Source organism: Phyllobates terribilis, unplaced genomic scaffold (genome assembly GCF_046119375.1).
Source record: "Phyllobates terribilis strain yellow unplaced genomic scaffold, ASM4611937v1 Scaffold_8__6_contigs__length_399053987, whole genome shotgun sequence".
Classification (NCBI taxonomy): Eukaryota; Metazoa; Chordata; class Amphibia; order Anura; family Dendrobatidae; genus Phyllobates; species Phyllobates terribilis.
Genome location: NW_027362768.1, coordinates 57,662,734 through 57,678,101, shown reverse-complemented (window position 1 = coordinate 57,678,101; position 15,368 = coordinate 57,662,734). Strand labels below are relative to the sequence as shown.

The 15,368-nt window shown below is 40.5% G+C and overlaps 1 protein-coding gene across 1 annotated transcript in view; it reads left to right on the top strand.

Moving 5' to 3' along the window:
- Window positions 1–15,368, top strand: part of TPR (translocated promoter region, nuclear basket protein) — a 145,770-nt gene that overhangs the window by 77,216 nt on the left and 53,186 nt on the right. The window contains exons 17-23 of the mRNA XM_073642977.1: window positions 11,084–11,232; window positions 12,431–12,593; window positions 12,847–12,981; window positions 13,227–13,367; window positions 13,453–13,621; window positions 13,721–13,887; window positions 14,364–14,516. Coding sequence (XP_073499078.1) covers window positions 11,084–11,232; window positions 12,431–12,593; window positions 12,847–12,981; window positions 13,227–13,367; window positions 13,453–13,621; window positions 13,721–13,887; window positions 14,364–14,516 — 1,077 coding nt within the window. The remainder of the gene's footprint in view (window positions 1–11,083; window positions 11,233–12,430; window positions 12,594–12,846; window positions 12,982–13,226; window positions 13,368–13,452; window positions 13,622–13,720; window positions 13,888–14,363; window positions 14,517–15,368) is intronic.

Below are 15,368 nucleotides of genomic sequence, written 5' to 3'. Positions count from 1 at the left end.
AGCGATTTCTCATTTTTCCAACAAAATTTACAAAACCATTTTTTTAGGGACCACATCACATTTGAAGTCACTTTGAGAGGTCTTTATGACAGAAAATACCCAAAAGTGACACCATTCTAAAAACTGCACTCCTCAAGGTGCTCAAAACCACATTCAAGAACTTTATTAACCCTTCAGGTGCTTCACAGGAATTTTTTGAATGTGGAAGAAAAAAATGAACATTTAACTTTTTTCACAAAAATGTTACTTTAGACCCAATTTTTTTATTTTCACAGGGGTAGCAAGAAAAAATGGACACCAAAATTTGTTGTGCAATTTCCCCTGGGCACGCAGATACCCAATATTTGGGGAAAAAACACTGTTTGGGCGTACGGCAGGGCTCGGAAGGGAAGGAGCGCCATTTGACTTTTTGATTGTAAAATTTGCTTGAATAATTAGCGGACGCCATGTTGCGTTTGGAGAGCCCCTGTGTGCCCAAACATTGGAGCTCCCCCACAAGTGACCCCATTTTGGAAACTAGACCCCCCAAGGCACCTTTCTAGATGCATAGTGAGCACTTGGAACCCCCAGGTGCTTCACAAATTGATTCGTAAAAATGAAAAAGTGAAAAAAAAAACACTTTTTCATTTTTACGAATCAATTTGTGAAGCACCTGGGGGTTCCAAGTGCTCACTATGCATCTAGATAGGTGCCTTGGGGGGTCTAGTTTCCAAAATGGGGTCACTTGTGGGGGAGCTCCAATGTTTGGGCACACAGGGACTCTCCAAACGCAACATGATATCCGCTAACAAAATGTCGGCTCAAATTGTTAGTGGACACCATGTTGCGTTTGGAGAGCCCCTGTGTGCCCAAACTTTAGAGCAAGTGACTCCATTTTGGAAACTAGACCCCCCAAGGCACCTATCTAGATGCATAGTGAGCACTTGAAACCCCCAGGTGCTTCACAAATTGATTCGTAAAAATGAAAAAGTGAAAAAAAAAACACTTTTTCATTTTTATGAATCAATTTGTGAAGCACCTGGGGGTTCCAAGTGCTCACTATGCATCTAGATAGGTGCCTTGGGGGGTCTAGTTTCCAAAATGGGGTCACTTGTGGGGGAGCTCTAAAGTTTGGGCACACAGGGGCTCTCCAAACGCAACATGGCGTCCGCTAACAATTTGAGCCGATTTTTCCCTTCAATTTGTTAGCGGACACCATGTCGCGTTTGGAGAGCCCGTGATGTGCCTAAACAGTGGAGCTCCCCCACAAGTGTCCCCATTTTGGAAACTATACCCCTCAAGGATTTTATTAAGGTGTATAGTGAACATTTTGAACCCAGAGGTACCGCACAGAATTTGTTTACATTAGGTCATCATATTGAATAAGTTGTCATTATTCTTGAGCGCAAGTGCTCGCTACTTGAGTTTGCATCGGGTACTCAGGTATGCACCATGTACAGCGTGTGCTCGAGTGACATGCTCGAGTCCCTGCTCCGCATGTTTCACGGTTATTAGACACCCAAAAAAAAACATGCGGGGATCGCTCGTGCATGGCAGGCAATCCCCGTAAAGTTTTTTTGGCCGCGAAGCATATGGGGCAGAGACTCGAGCATGTCACTCAAATACCCACGATACTCAATGCATACCAGAGCACCCGATGCAAACTCAAGTAGCGAGCACTTGCGCTCAACACTAGTCGCCATATCGTCATCTTTTTTTCTTACTTTTGAAAAAAATCCCAACCCCAGCCCTAGCCCCAGCACAACCCTAGCCCCAAACCCAGCCCTAACCCTAGCCCAATCCTAACCCAAGAGTTTATTTTTGACGCCGTTCCTTGTGCGGTATAAGTGATTAGACGACTTTATTCTTCAGGTCGGTGTGATTACAGCAATGCCAGAATCATATGGGGTTTTTATGACTGACAGCTGTCACACACTAAAAGACGCATTTTTTGTAAAATCTAGTTTTTGCATCGCCATATTTTGAGAGCTATAATTTTTCCAGATTTTGGCAGACAGTCATGTGACGACTCGTTTTTTGCGGGATGACTTGACGTTGTTATTGGTGCCATTTTCAGGCACGTGACATTTTTTGATCGCTTTCTATTCCGATTTTTGGGAGGCAGAATAAACAAAAAACAACAATTCAGGAATTGTGTTTTTTTTTTTTTTTTTTTATTCTGTTACACGTGTGGTAAAATTGATAAGGCAGCTTTATTCTTCGGGTCAGTACTCTTACAGCGGTACCACATTTGTATCATTTTTCTATGTTTTGGCGCTTATACACAATAAAAGCTATTTTATAGAAAAAAATATTTTTTAGCATCGCTTTATTCTGAGAGCTATAACTTTTTTATTTTTCGGCTGATGGAGTTGTATGGCGGCTTGTTTTTTGCGGGACGAGATGACGTTTTCAGCGGTACCATTTTTATTTATATGCGTCTTTTTGATCGCGTGTTATTCCACTTTTTGTTTGGCGGTATGGTGATAAAGCATTGTTTTTTGCTTCGGTTTTTTTTTTTTTTTTTTACCGTGTTCACTGAAGGGGTTAACTAGTGGGACACTTTTATAGGTCAGGTTGTTCCGGACGCGGCGATACCAAATATCGCAGCATCGCGGGGGTTAGTGTGCTGGGAGCGGTGCAGGACCGTTCCCTGCACATAGTACCGGGTGTCAGCTGTGACAATCAGCTGACACCCGGCGGCGATCGCGCCCGCACAGCCTGTGTGCGCGCGCGATCGCCATGACTTACTAATACGGGTCTGGCTCTTAAGTCCCAGGGCACAGACGCGTATTAGTACGTCAGATGTTGTTAAGGGGTTAAAAATAAAAAATATTATTTTATTAAAATAATTTCTTATCCATTGCTGCTCTTGTGGCCCATTCTTGTCCTGCAGTGATGAGGTTGTTGGTGTGACAGCTGCTGCCAATCACTGGTCTCAGCGGTCATGTGCTGTACGTGCAAATGTTACAAGTGAGGCCAGTGATAGGCTATAGTGGTCACTTTTATTATGAACAGAACACCACTGCAGGGTCATCGGGGAAGCACTTAGAGATACAATGGGTGTTCTTTATTTTAAAACATTCTCCACTTTTTTTTTGTTTAATATTCAGAAAAGCCCCTTTCAATGAAGAGTAAGGAAAAAATGCATAGTTTAATTTCAAGCTCCCCCCTCCCCCCCCCCTTTTTTGATTCAAGCATTTCTTATGTGTTTAATGAAGCTGTGCTGTATTCTTACCATATAAGCTATAATGCATTGCTTAGTCGCTCAACTCCTAGCTGCATTTTCCCTGCAGAGAAGAACATAGCCGCAGTCCAGTTCTACCATTCCTCATCATTTCAGGCTGAGTGCCCACGATGCCGATTTCCCAATGATGATCTGCATGTGTTGTGCACATACTACGGAATTTTCTGCTGTGGATTATCATTGCGGAAAAATCCTCAGCACAACCAATATGGGCTCGATTTCGCGGAGAAATCTCGCCCATAGACTTGCACTGAACCACAGCAAACCCTCATGTGTATATCTATACATGCGGATTTGTTGCAGTTCAATGCGTGGATGGTACCCGGGTCGGGAGAAGAGGAGACTGCTGCTACTCTTATCCGACTCGGGTACAATCGTACCCGCAAGTTAAAAAAGCATTGTAAAGTAAAAAATTATTCATACTCGCCTCTCTGGTGGCCCGCGGTGTACTGCTAGGACCTGTGGGGACACTGGTCGCTGACTTCACCAGTCAGCTGATGGTCGCGTGACCATCAGCTGATAAATGACATTACCGCAGGTCCTGCCAGTATACCGCAGGCCGCCGAGGAGAGAGGATCGCCGCCGGGTGGAGACCGGGGCCGCCGGATAGGGGAGTATAAGGTTTTTTGTTTTTTTTAGTATAGATGCACCATTTGAAAGCAGAACTCTACTCATAAGTTGGTCACACAATATTAATCCATGCCAGTTGCATGGATTTATATTGTGTGACCAACTTATATTGTCAAGCCCTCTTCCAAATGCATTTGAGTGATGCTCAAAACCTCTTGAAAAAAACGCATGTAAAAACGGTTAAACGCATGTAAAATCCACATGCGTTTTTTCTGCCAGGGAGAGGAAAAAACTCTCAGGAGATTTCTGCTCCAAACCTGCATCGTGGGCATATACCGTGAAGCAAGTATTTCAGAAGGATCAATCCAGCTACGTTGTCTATATTGGCATATAGGTCTTAAAAAGTTGAATAAAACGATACCCTGATATCTACGATTTGATGTCTTCAGAGAGATCCCCGTTTTTCTTAATATGTAAATGAGCTGTTAAGATCTATGGGCCGGACACTGATCTCCATGAGAATCTGCCTCCAGAGATTATTTTTAATGAAAACGGTGTTCAGTGTGAGACATTTAGATCTGGAGAGCAGACTATCAGTCATTACATGGTCGCATTGGTAATGCCCCCCACATTGGGATAAAACATCAGATCGCAGATATCAAGGTATCATTTATTCAACTTTCTCTGACATGGACCCCCCACACTGGTGGCTTAAAGGGAATCTGTCAGCAGGTTTTGCTATGTAATCTGAGGGCAGAATAAAGTAGCGGCTGAGAGACTGATTTTAGCAATGTAACTTATTAGGCTCTATGATGTTTCAATACAATGAGTGTTTTATCAACAGGAGATTATCAGTGCTCAGACTAGCTGCATCCTGGTCTTAGCATGCCCCCAGCACTGATTAGCAGCCTACTGTCCATAGACAATGTACACAGCTGAAATCAGAGGTGTGGGTGAGGGGCAGCTTTGAGCTCTGCTTCATCTCAAAACTAGTTTACTGCATGCAGCTGTTGTGACAAGTGATGCATTGCTGGAATTGGGGTCCATATTCTATTAGATGAGGTAGCAAAAATCTGGCGAGATATTCCCTTTCATCCCTTACGGACTTTGGACTTACTGGTACGTCCTATATATGTACTTTCTTGCAAATGGACATGCCGGTACAGGAGCTGTGCCCGCTTAATAGCCATTGATAGCTCTTTTTAATTGATAGCCAAACTTAATCCTGCTGTTTTACCCTCTAAATATCCCACTCAATAGTGATTGCAGCATTTAGAAGGTTAGAAAAGGGAGGGAGCTCCTTCTCCCACCCTATCGGCACCCCCACAATGCAATCATGGGAGCAGGAGGTCAAATAATGACAAGAAGAAAGAGTATTTGTCAGCTCACCTTCCTTGAAGATACGTTCAGTTGCACGGGCTCCCAGGGTGCTTTAGTAAATTGTAGCGAGGAAAAGTAAAGTCCAGCATGCAAGTATTAACAAAGCGAGGATAAAAATGATATATAATCCATTTCTAAGTGCAGTGGTTAAATGAAAACGGCAGGCATGATGCAACACGTTTCGATCTGAGCAGGTCTTAGTCTTGCTACTATGTTGAAAAAATGCAATGCTTTCTTTTTTCATCACGGCAACAAGATAACGCATGGATTAAGATCTGCTCAGTTTGATACATGTCGCATTATGCCTGCCGTTTTCATTTAACCACTCCACTTTGAAATGGATTATGTATCCTTTATATCCTCACTTTGCTAATAAATATGGAGTTTTAGAAGACCTTCAGCATGCTGGACTTTACTTGTCCTCTTCAAATAATGACCTGGTCTGCCAACTACGGTGGCCTTTAAGACCAAGCCAGCAGCATGGTCTAAAAGGCGTTTTGTCAGTGTAACACTGGCAGGTATAATGCATTGGAAAGGAGTACATGTGTACTGCAATGCATTATACCAGTGTTCAGAGTAATGAAAGTCCCATAGAAGGATAAAGTGTATGAGTAAAAAAAATCATAAAATAAGAAACAAAAAATTAAAACAAAAATGGCAATAAAACATGTATATTCGTGTAAAAACTAAATTAACAAAAAAAAACAAAAACACATTTGTTATTGCCGTGTCCAGAATGATCCGATCTATAAAATTGTCACACTAGTTAACACCGTAAAAAAAAATAAACTTGGCAAAAAATTCTGCTTTAACATCATACAGCTGAACAAAAAGTTAGGAAAAATGCAATCAGAAAGTCAAATGGAAATAAAAATGGTACCTCTGAAAACGTCATCTTGTCCCACAAAAAACAAGCTGCAATACAGCTCCATCCTTGAAAAAATAAAAAAGCTATAGCTCTCAGAATAAAGTGATACAATTATTATTTGACTTTTTGTATAAAACCAGCAAAACATAAAACAAATGATTGGTATTGTTGTGATGTTACTGTCCCAAAGAATAAAGCTGCCTTAGTTTTGTGAACCTCTGAAAAGGACACTGCTGAACAAAGGCCAGACTGAGTCCTGAGTACCTCTGCTGCCACATTATAGTGAATGGATCCCTCAGGGGTTTCATCTGAATCAAGTCACTTGGAGATTTAGATGGAAACCCCGATATAAGGGCTTAGCGTAGTGCGCCGGATAAACGTGATCCAAAATGATGTAAAATGTTCCCAATAAAAGCTTCAACTCAATCCACATAAAATGCTCCCACCCAGGTCTGTCACCTGTCAATGGAAATATAGGAGGGTTCCACGTTACTGGTAATACAAAGCTTCTGAAAAAGGGATATTGCTCCCCTAAAAGAAATCCAGCAAAAGCTGTGCTCCCAAATCCAAATGCCGCCTCCATTCTGAGCTCCAAAGTGTGTCTGAACCACATTTAGGCTGTGTGCACACGTTGCAGATTTGGTGCATTTTTGCCATGCAGATTTGCTAGCAAAAACTGAAGCAATCCTGATTACAGCAAAGTTTGAGAAACCTGAAGTGTCATGCACACGATGCTTATTTTTGACTTACAGATTTGATGCAGAAAATAATCTGAAGCATATCAATTTTCTGTGCGATTATGCCCTACATTTGTCACCATTGACTTCCCTCAAATCAAGCAAAAATGCACCAAAAATGCAGCTGCTTTTTTTCTGCCAAGAGATACAGAAATTTTACTAAACGTGCACATACCCTTAGCGTCCACATGTTTGGCATGTTTGTAGCAATGAGAGCCCACTTAATTTACGGGTTCATGTCTCCAGAAGCATGAGCTGGGCACAATGTTCTGAGCACTACAGTGTGCGGGCACTACAACACCAGATTTACAATTTTCACTCTGTAACCTCCAGTGCTGCTTGTTTCTGGAAAGCACCCATGGAGTCAAAATAATCACTATAGCTGTACATAAACTCCCAGAGGAGTATAATTTCCAAAATGGGGTCACTTGAGGGGGGTTTCTGCTCTGCTGGCACTTAAAGGCTCTGTATATGGAGTCCGCAAACTATTCTAGGAAAATCTGCGCTGTGTTCCTCATGAGTGTCGCCGTGTGGCTAAGCAGTACTCTACAGACACATATGGGGTATTGCCACATTCAGCAGAAATTGTGAAACAAATCTTGGTGGCCTTTTTTTTTTACCCATTTGCCCATGGGAAAAATGTAAAATCTGGGGCTAAAACAAAATTTTTGTGGTAAAAATGAATTTTTTTCTTCTCTGCTTAAAGGTATAAAATTCTGTGACCCATTTGTGGTGTCAGTATGATGACTGCATTTTTAGATGAATTCATTGAGAGGTGTAGTTTGTAAAATAGGGTCACTTATGGGGATTTCTGCTGTTCTGGCACCTCAAGGGCTTTGCCAATGTGATATCCACAAACCATAACAGCAAAAGCTGCACTATAATATAGTGCTCCTTCACTTCTGAGCTTTACACTGTGCCTCAAAAGTAGTTCCCAATTGTAGGGTATTGGAGCACTAAGGAAAAATTACACAACAAATATTGCGATCCATTTTTTCCTATTCGCCCTTATAAAAATTAAAAACTTAAGGCTAAAACAACATTGTAGTGGTAAAAATGTCATTATTCATTCTTCACTGCCCAATAGTATAAAACTCTGTGGGGCACATGTGGTGTCAACATGCTCACTGCACCCCTAGATGAATTCATTGTAAAATGCCATCACTTATGGGGGGGGTCTGCTTTTCTCGCATGTCTGGGGCTTTGCCAATGTGACATGGCACCCTCAAACCATTCCAGCAAAATCTGCATTCCAATATGGCCCCTCTGCCATTCTGAGCTTTGCACTGTGCCTCAAAAGTTCTTTTCGGCCACATATGGGGTATCTGTGTACTCAGGATAACTTGCATTACAAATTATACCATTAATTTTCTTTTATTATCCCTTTTGATAATTGAAAACTTGGGGCAAAGAAGGGGCCTCCTTCATCATTACTTTCAACTGTAACTTGCAATCACTGGCACGGAGCGTCCACTGCTCATAGCAGCCACATGGCCTGCCGGTATGCCACTGGGCCAAAGCAACATTTTAGTGGGGAAAAAATTAAATTTTTCGTTTACTCAGCCCAATGTTATAAAATTCTATGAATCGCCTGAGGGTAAAAAATGCTCACTACACCCCTAGGTAAATTCATCGAGAGGTTTAGTTTCCAAAATGGCGTCACTTGTGGGGGTTTCTGCTTTTTTTTTTTCATGTCAGGGCTCTTCAAATGTTACATGGCATCCAAAAATCTATTCTAGCCAAAATAGCGCTCCAAAATTCAACAAACAGTCCTTCCCTTCTAAGCCCTGCTTTGCTTACAAACAGTAGTTTCCCCCACATATCGGGCATGATCGTACTCGAGTGAAAATGGGCCTCAAAATTTTTGTGCAATTTCTCCTGTTAACCTTGTGAAAATGAAAAATTTAGGGCTAAAGCAAAATTTTTGTGCGTAAACATTAAAATGTTCACTTTTTTCCTTCTACAATTCTTTAACCCCTTCCTGACATATAACGTGTATGTATGTGTATGTGACTCCTCCCTAAATTTGAGGTGGGCTCTGGCACTGAGCCGTCATCTTTTCAGGCACATGACAGCTGATCTAATCTGCTGTCATGTGCCCCTAACAGCCGTGGGTGAAATCGCGATCCACCCGCAGCTGTTAACATGTTAAATGCCGCTGTCAAACTCTGACAGTGGCATTTAACATGGCTGCGCTAGAAGCGCGTCATAAGACCTGCCCACTGGCGTACCCGTCACATGATCGCGGGGTGCGAGTGGGTTGGCATGAGAATTCTGGGTCCGCAGAAGACCCCTGTGGTTCTCCTATCCAATTTGCTATATGTGGAGCATCTCTGCTGAAGCCCTGCTATTTGTAATACAGGCGATCAGATGAGAAAATATTAGAGTTCAAATCACCCCCTTTTTGCCCCTTTCAAAATAAAACCATTGAGAAAAAAAAATACACATTTGGTATCGCCACGTTCAGAATTGCCTGATCTATCAGTATATAAAAATAATTAATCCGATCGATAAATGGTGTAACGAGAAAAAAAAGTCAAAATACCAGAATTACGTTTTTTTGATTGCCGCAACATTGCATTAAAATTATATAACAGGCGATGAAAACATTGTATCTACCCCAGAATGGTATAAATAAAAATGTCAGCTCGGCACGCAAAAATAATAAGCTCTCACCCGGCTCCAGATCCCGAGAAATTGAGACGCTACGATCTCAGAAAATGGCGCTTTTTTTACATTTTTTTTTACAGACTTTTGATTTCTTCATTTTCACCACTTAAATAAAAAAAGAACCTACACATGTTTGGTATCTACAAACTCATAATTACCTGGGGAATCATAGCAGGTCCGTTTTAGCATTTAGAGAACATGGTTAAAAATACAGTTATGGAATTGCACCTTTTTTGCAATTTCACTGCACTTGGAATTTGTCTCCCATTTTCCAGTACACAATATGGTAACATCAATGGTATCGTTCAAAAGTACAACTTTTCCTGCAAAAAATAAGCCCTCACATGGCCATATTAACTGAAAAATAAAAAAGTTATGGCTCTAGGACGACAGTGAGCAAAAAAAAACTAAAGCGGAAAAGGCCCGGAGGTGAAGGGGTTAATGCCTGCAAAGCACCTAAAGGGTTAATAAACTTTTTGAATGTGGTTTTCATCACTTTGAGGGGTGCCATTTTAAAAAAAGAAAAATTTCTGATGAACTTTTAACCCTTCTAACTTCTTAACAAGCAAAAAAATGATGCTGCTATGAAGTAGTAGTGTAAAATGTTATTTATAATTATCTGTTTCACGGGCCTAAAAAAATGTAAAAATTTGAAAATTACAACATTTTTAAATTTTCATTAAATTTCCAATTTTATCATAAATGCAAATTAGATCGACCCTAAATTTACAACTAACATAAAGTACAATGTGTCACAAAACAACATTCTCAGATCAGTGGGGTCCGTTGAAGCGTTCCAGAGTTATTTCCACATAAAGTGACAGTGGTCAGAATTGTAAAAATTGGCCTGGTCAGGAAGGTGAAAATAGGCTTGGAGGTGAAGGTGATCAGAAGGTTGATCCTACTGCCAAACTCCTTTTCAGGAAATAAAAAATTGCACTTCATTTTTAATGAGCTGTGTAATTTGCCAATCCAGAGCAATTGACTTTAACTCCTAGTAGTGGTCAAGTCTTTCACAGATTGTGACACATGTGGTTTCTTTGTGGCAGCTCAAGTGTCTATTGCCTTATTGAGCCTCACTTTTGCACTTCTTCAGGATTTTGGGCCCTATTCACCAAGGATGACGTTGTTCACACCGTCCTTAATGAGGGGTCGTGGTGGAGTCAGACACTCCCATTTCATGAAAAGCTGCATGCCTCCTCATGAATCTGGCATAGGCAATGTCACAGCTTGTCATCAATCAGACAAGCTGTGGCGTTCAGCCCATTTTGGCGGAGCTAATAGTAACTGGAGTGAAAACGCCAAAAGCAGTAAGATCTAGCATCTTTTCAAAGCTTTGACCCAGACTTCTGGCTTGAAAGCTTTAGTGAATCAGTCACATGGTCTTTTTCCACCTTATCAGTACAGTGCATAGAGGAAGAAGCATTGCAAAGACTTTTCACTTTGCTCCTCTACAGTAGTATTGTAGATTTAGTGAATGTAATGAAGAACTGTGTAATAAAGGTAGCAATATCCCCTATCATAACATCACTTCTCCACTATGTAAGGCCTGATGGATAAACGCTCTTAATTGAAATCGATTTAAATAAAGTTGGAAGTAAAATGCCCATTTCCAATGTTTTCATCCAACAGCTAAAAGAAGTGTTTGAAAGCTATCGTAAAGAAAAAGCAGAAAATGACAGAATGCTCAATGATCAAAATGAAAAACTTCAGGAGCAAGTTACTGAACTACGGGCCCAGAGCACAAAAATTTCCACTCAGCTGGAATTTGCTTCAAAACGGTAATCTAATGAAAGCATCCCTCAACCGTTCTCTTTAAGGGAATATTATATTATATTAGATTATATTATATATGGGCAAATAGCAGGAAATGTTGGTGTGGGTGCAGTGCCTGGCCGTGCAACCAAATCTCCGCTCACCTGCATTGCCCAATGGCTTCACAATTTTGAAATATTGGTTTAATACACTGCCACAAGACAGTCCCTCCTAGTCCTGCTGTGGTGAAGTCAAAAGGTAAGTCAGGGGTATTTCATTTATTTGAGCACATTTACTGATCTTGTGTTACTATATTGCTTACTCAATGTTTTAGTTAAGCAAAACTACTCTTATTTTTAATTTAATAATTAATTGCCATAATGTGGTCAACCACATGTCCACGACCTTCTAAGAAGTGGCCTCCACTGTTAGGCTGCAAATTGGGGATTGCTGCTAGACAGTAGATGGCACTGTCATGTACTCTACCAAACCACTAGTACCCTATGGAAGTTGTAGTAACCTATTCCTATCAAGTACAGTGGGTACGGAAAGTATTCAGACCCCCTTAAATTTTTCACTTTGTGGTCCCAAACTTCTTCCATTTAAGGATTATGGAGGCCACTGTGCTCTTAGGAACCTTCAGTACTGCAGAAATTCTTTTGTAACCTTGGCCAGATCTGTGCCTTGCCACAATTCTGTCTCTGAGCTCCTTGGGCAGTTCCTTTGAGCTCATGAATCTCATTTGGTCTGACATGCACTGTGAGCTGTGAGGTCTTATATAGACAGCTGTGTGCCTTTCCAAATCAAGTACTATCAGTTTAACCACAGTTGGACTCCAATGAAGGAGTAGAACCATCTCAAGGAGGATCACAAGGAAATGGACAGCATGTGACTTAAATATGAGTGTCTGAGCAAAGGGTCTGAATACTTATGACCGTGTGATATTTCATTTTTTCTTTTTTAATAAATTTGCAAACATTTCTACATTTCTGGGTTTTTTTTTCAGTCAAGATGGGGTGCAGAGTGTACTTTAATGAGAATGAACTTTTTAGAATTTACCAATGGCTGCAATGAAACAAAGCGTGAAAAATGTAAAGGGGTCTGAATACTTTACATACCCACTGTAAATGAGAAATGTACTTTTTTTTTTTTTTTTTTGTCAGTTAAGACATGTTAGCGCATTTTGTTGAGTTATCTCATTACTAATGTGAATTGCTTCAATAGGTATGAAATGTTACAGGATAATGTGGAAGGCTACCGTCGAGAAATTACAATCTTACAGGAAAAATCCCAGAAGCTTTCTGCCACTACACAAAAACAGGAGCAGATCATTAACACAATGACACAAGACTTGAGAGCAGCCAATGAAAAGCTGGCAATTACAGAAGTAAGTATTTATCTGATTAAAACATCGCAAACATGACTAATAAGTAAGAGATAATTCATCAACAATCGGCCGAAATGTAGAAATAGTTTAAGTCCTCAACTTTCCACACCATTTGTTTCTGGGGTTAGGAGTGTCTTTTAAATGGATTATCTGAATGGACCCTAGCAGAAATACGGTGGCTTCGCACTGCTAATATTTACATTGTTTTGCCCTGCTTGTACAGACATTGTGTTTTTTTTTACCATCTTATAAGGTAAGAGCAGAAAACTTAAAGCGGGAAAAAGAGCTTCTGAAGATGACAGAAAATAGGCTTACCCAAGAAAGAGATTCCTTAATTGTTGAGCAGAGGGGTCAAAACTTACTGCTCACAAATCTGCAAGCTATCCAGGTTAGTAGCTGTATTTTATTTCTCTGCTTTACACAGTGAATCTTGTCCTATGTAATTATCCCAATGATAAATCTGTTAAATCTATTAATTTGTATATTTAGCTGTTCTCCTCATGGAATTGCTTACACATGAGATCCCATCTGGATGATGCGCTCTATATTGATACTAATAGGCCTTGTTCCCGCACCACTGATCGTGGAACACTTGGATATATAATATTAATTTCTGTGTTCTTTTTATTTTAGGTTACCCTTGAAAGGTCTGATGCAGAAATTAGACAGCGATATACCAACCAAATAGAAAAGTTGGAGCAGGAGTTAATCCAAATTAAGAAGAAATTGGAGCATGAAATAGAACAGAAACACATGACTGGTAAAAACCGAGATGTGAGTAAACTTTCTCTACTAGTAGTTCTTTTTGGGTGGATGTGTTTTTTTGTTTTTTTGAAGCGTTAACTGATTTTCTTTGCAGGTTCAGATTTTGGACCTTAAAAGACAGTATGAATCAGAAGTAAACCTTCACAACAGCACAAAAGAGCTCCTGAAGAATTCGCATAAAGAAATTGCTACACTCAAACAACAGCTTGGTAATTTTGAAGCACAGTTGGCATCACGCTCAAGCCAGTTGTCTTCCAGCAAAGGTACTTTTCACTGATTTAATACTTTTTTTTTTTTTAATAAATTGTTAATTGTGTTTATTATGCACCGGTTATAATACAATATTTGCTATCTTTTTCAAGATACAGATGACAAGGGTGAAGATATAGAAGAGATAAAGAATAAGCTAAGACAATCTGAAGAGTTAGTGAGTGACCTCAACGAGAGATTGAAAAATGCCAATAGTAATATAGAGCAATACAGAGAGGTTGTGCTTAGCTTGGAGGAATCCCTAAACAAGGAAAAGCAGGTACAGTAATCATCTATAAAGCAATAGTATTCACAAGGCAGTTCTAGTGTCACCATGCTTCCTTTTAGCTTCACCTGACTGTAATTCATGCATAGACTGCAGTAGTTTTATAGTCCTGCAGTCTTGGTGGGATTGATATATGGATCCCTCTGTGAAACTCCCGCTATGACTAGTGTAATTGGCTATGATGATTTTATTCCCACATATGTTATAGTATTGACAAACCCCCGCACCCTTTGGATTTCTCATATTCAGAAACCTCTATTCAATAATAGCTTATCTTGTGAGTAAGGGAAGAAAGCCAAAGGCTACTTTCCATTCAAGACTTCCGGTAGGTCCAGAAGGATTTTTGATTTTCCAGGACTTAAGCTGTATTAATATTTTCTAATTTATTTTATTTGTAACGAATGCAATGTAAGTTTAAAAATGTAATAAAGATTTATATGTAAATGCTAATGTCTTTAAATATTTTCAAGGTAACCGAAGAGGCCCGTAAAACCATAGAAGTACGGATGAAAGAGGCGGCTGAGTACCAAGGACAACTTGAAAAGAAGATGATGGAAGCCGAAAAGGAAAAACAGGAGCTTCAAGATGAAAAACACAAAGCTGTGGACAGCACGGAGCAACAGGTAATTCTCAATAATGAATGATTACTCATTAATGCAAATGTTTAGTTTATCTATTATTATTATTTATTATTATAGCGCCATTAATTCCATGGCGCTTTACATGTGAAAGGGGTATACTTAGCAAAAACACTTACAGTATTCTTGAACAAAAGGAGTCAGCGACTGGTCCAAGAGGAGTGAGGACCCTGCCGCGAGGGCTCACAATCTACAAGGGATGGGTGAGGATACAGTAGGTGAGGGTAGATCTAGTTGTGCAGCGGTATGGTAGAGCAGTGGTTACTGCTGGTTGTAGACTTGTCGGAAGAGGTGGGTCTTCAGGCTCCTTTTGAAGGTTTCCATGGTAGCTGAGAGTCTGACATGTTGGGGTAGAGAGTTCCAGAGTAGGGGGGATGCACGGAAGAAATCTTGTATGCGATTGTGGGAAGAGGAGATAAGAGGGGAATAAAGAAGGAGGTCTTGTGAGGATCGGAGGTTGCGTGCAGGTAAGTACCAGGAGACTAGGTCACAGATGTATGGAGCAGACAGGTTGTCGATGGCTTTGTATGCCATGGTTAGGGTTTTGAACTGGAGTCTCTGGGCAATGGGGATCCAGTGAAGGGGTTGACAGAGGGGAATAGCGGGGAACAGGTGGATTAGTAGGGCAGCCGAGTTTAGGACAGATTGGAAAATCCTTAGTCACTGCCTTTGAATTTACCACATACCAAGGGATGTCTTTGTGATCACCCACCACACAGCTCCTGCATTTCCTGAATCTGTCCTCCATTCAGTTAAAATGGGTTAAATTCACAAACTGGAACTCTGACAAGAGGCACATGCCAGTGTATGTTTGGTTGCCAAAAAGTATAAAAATTG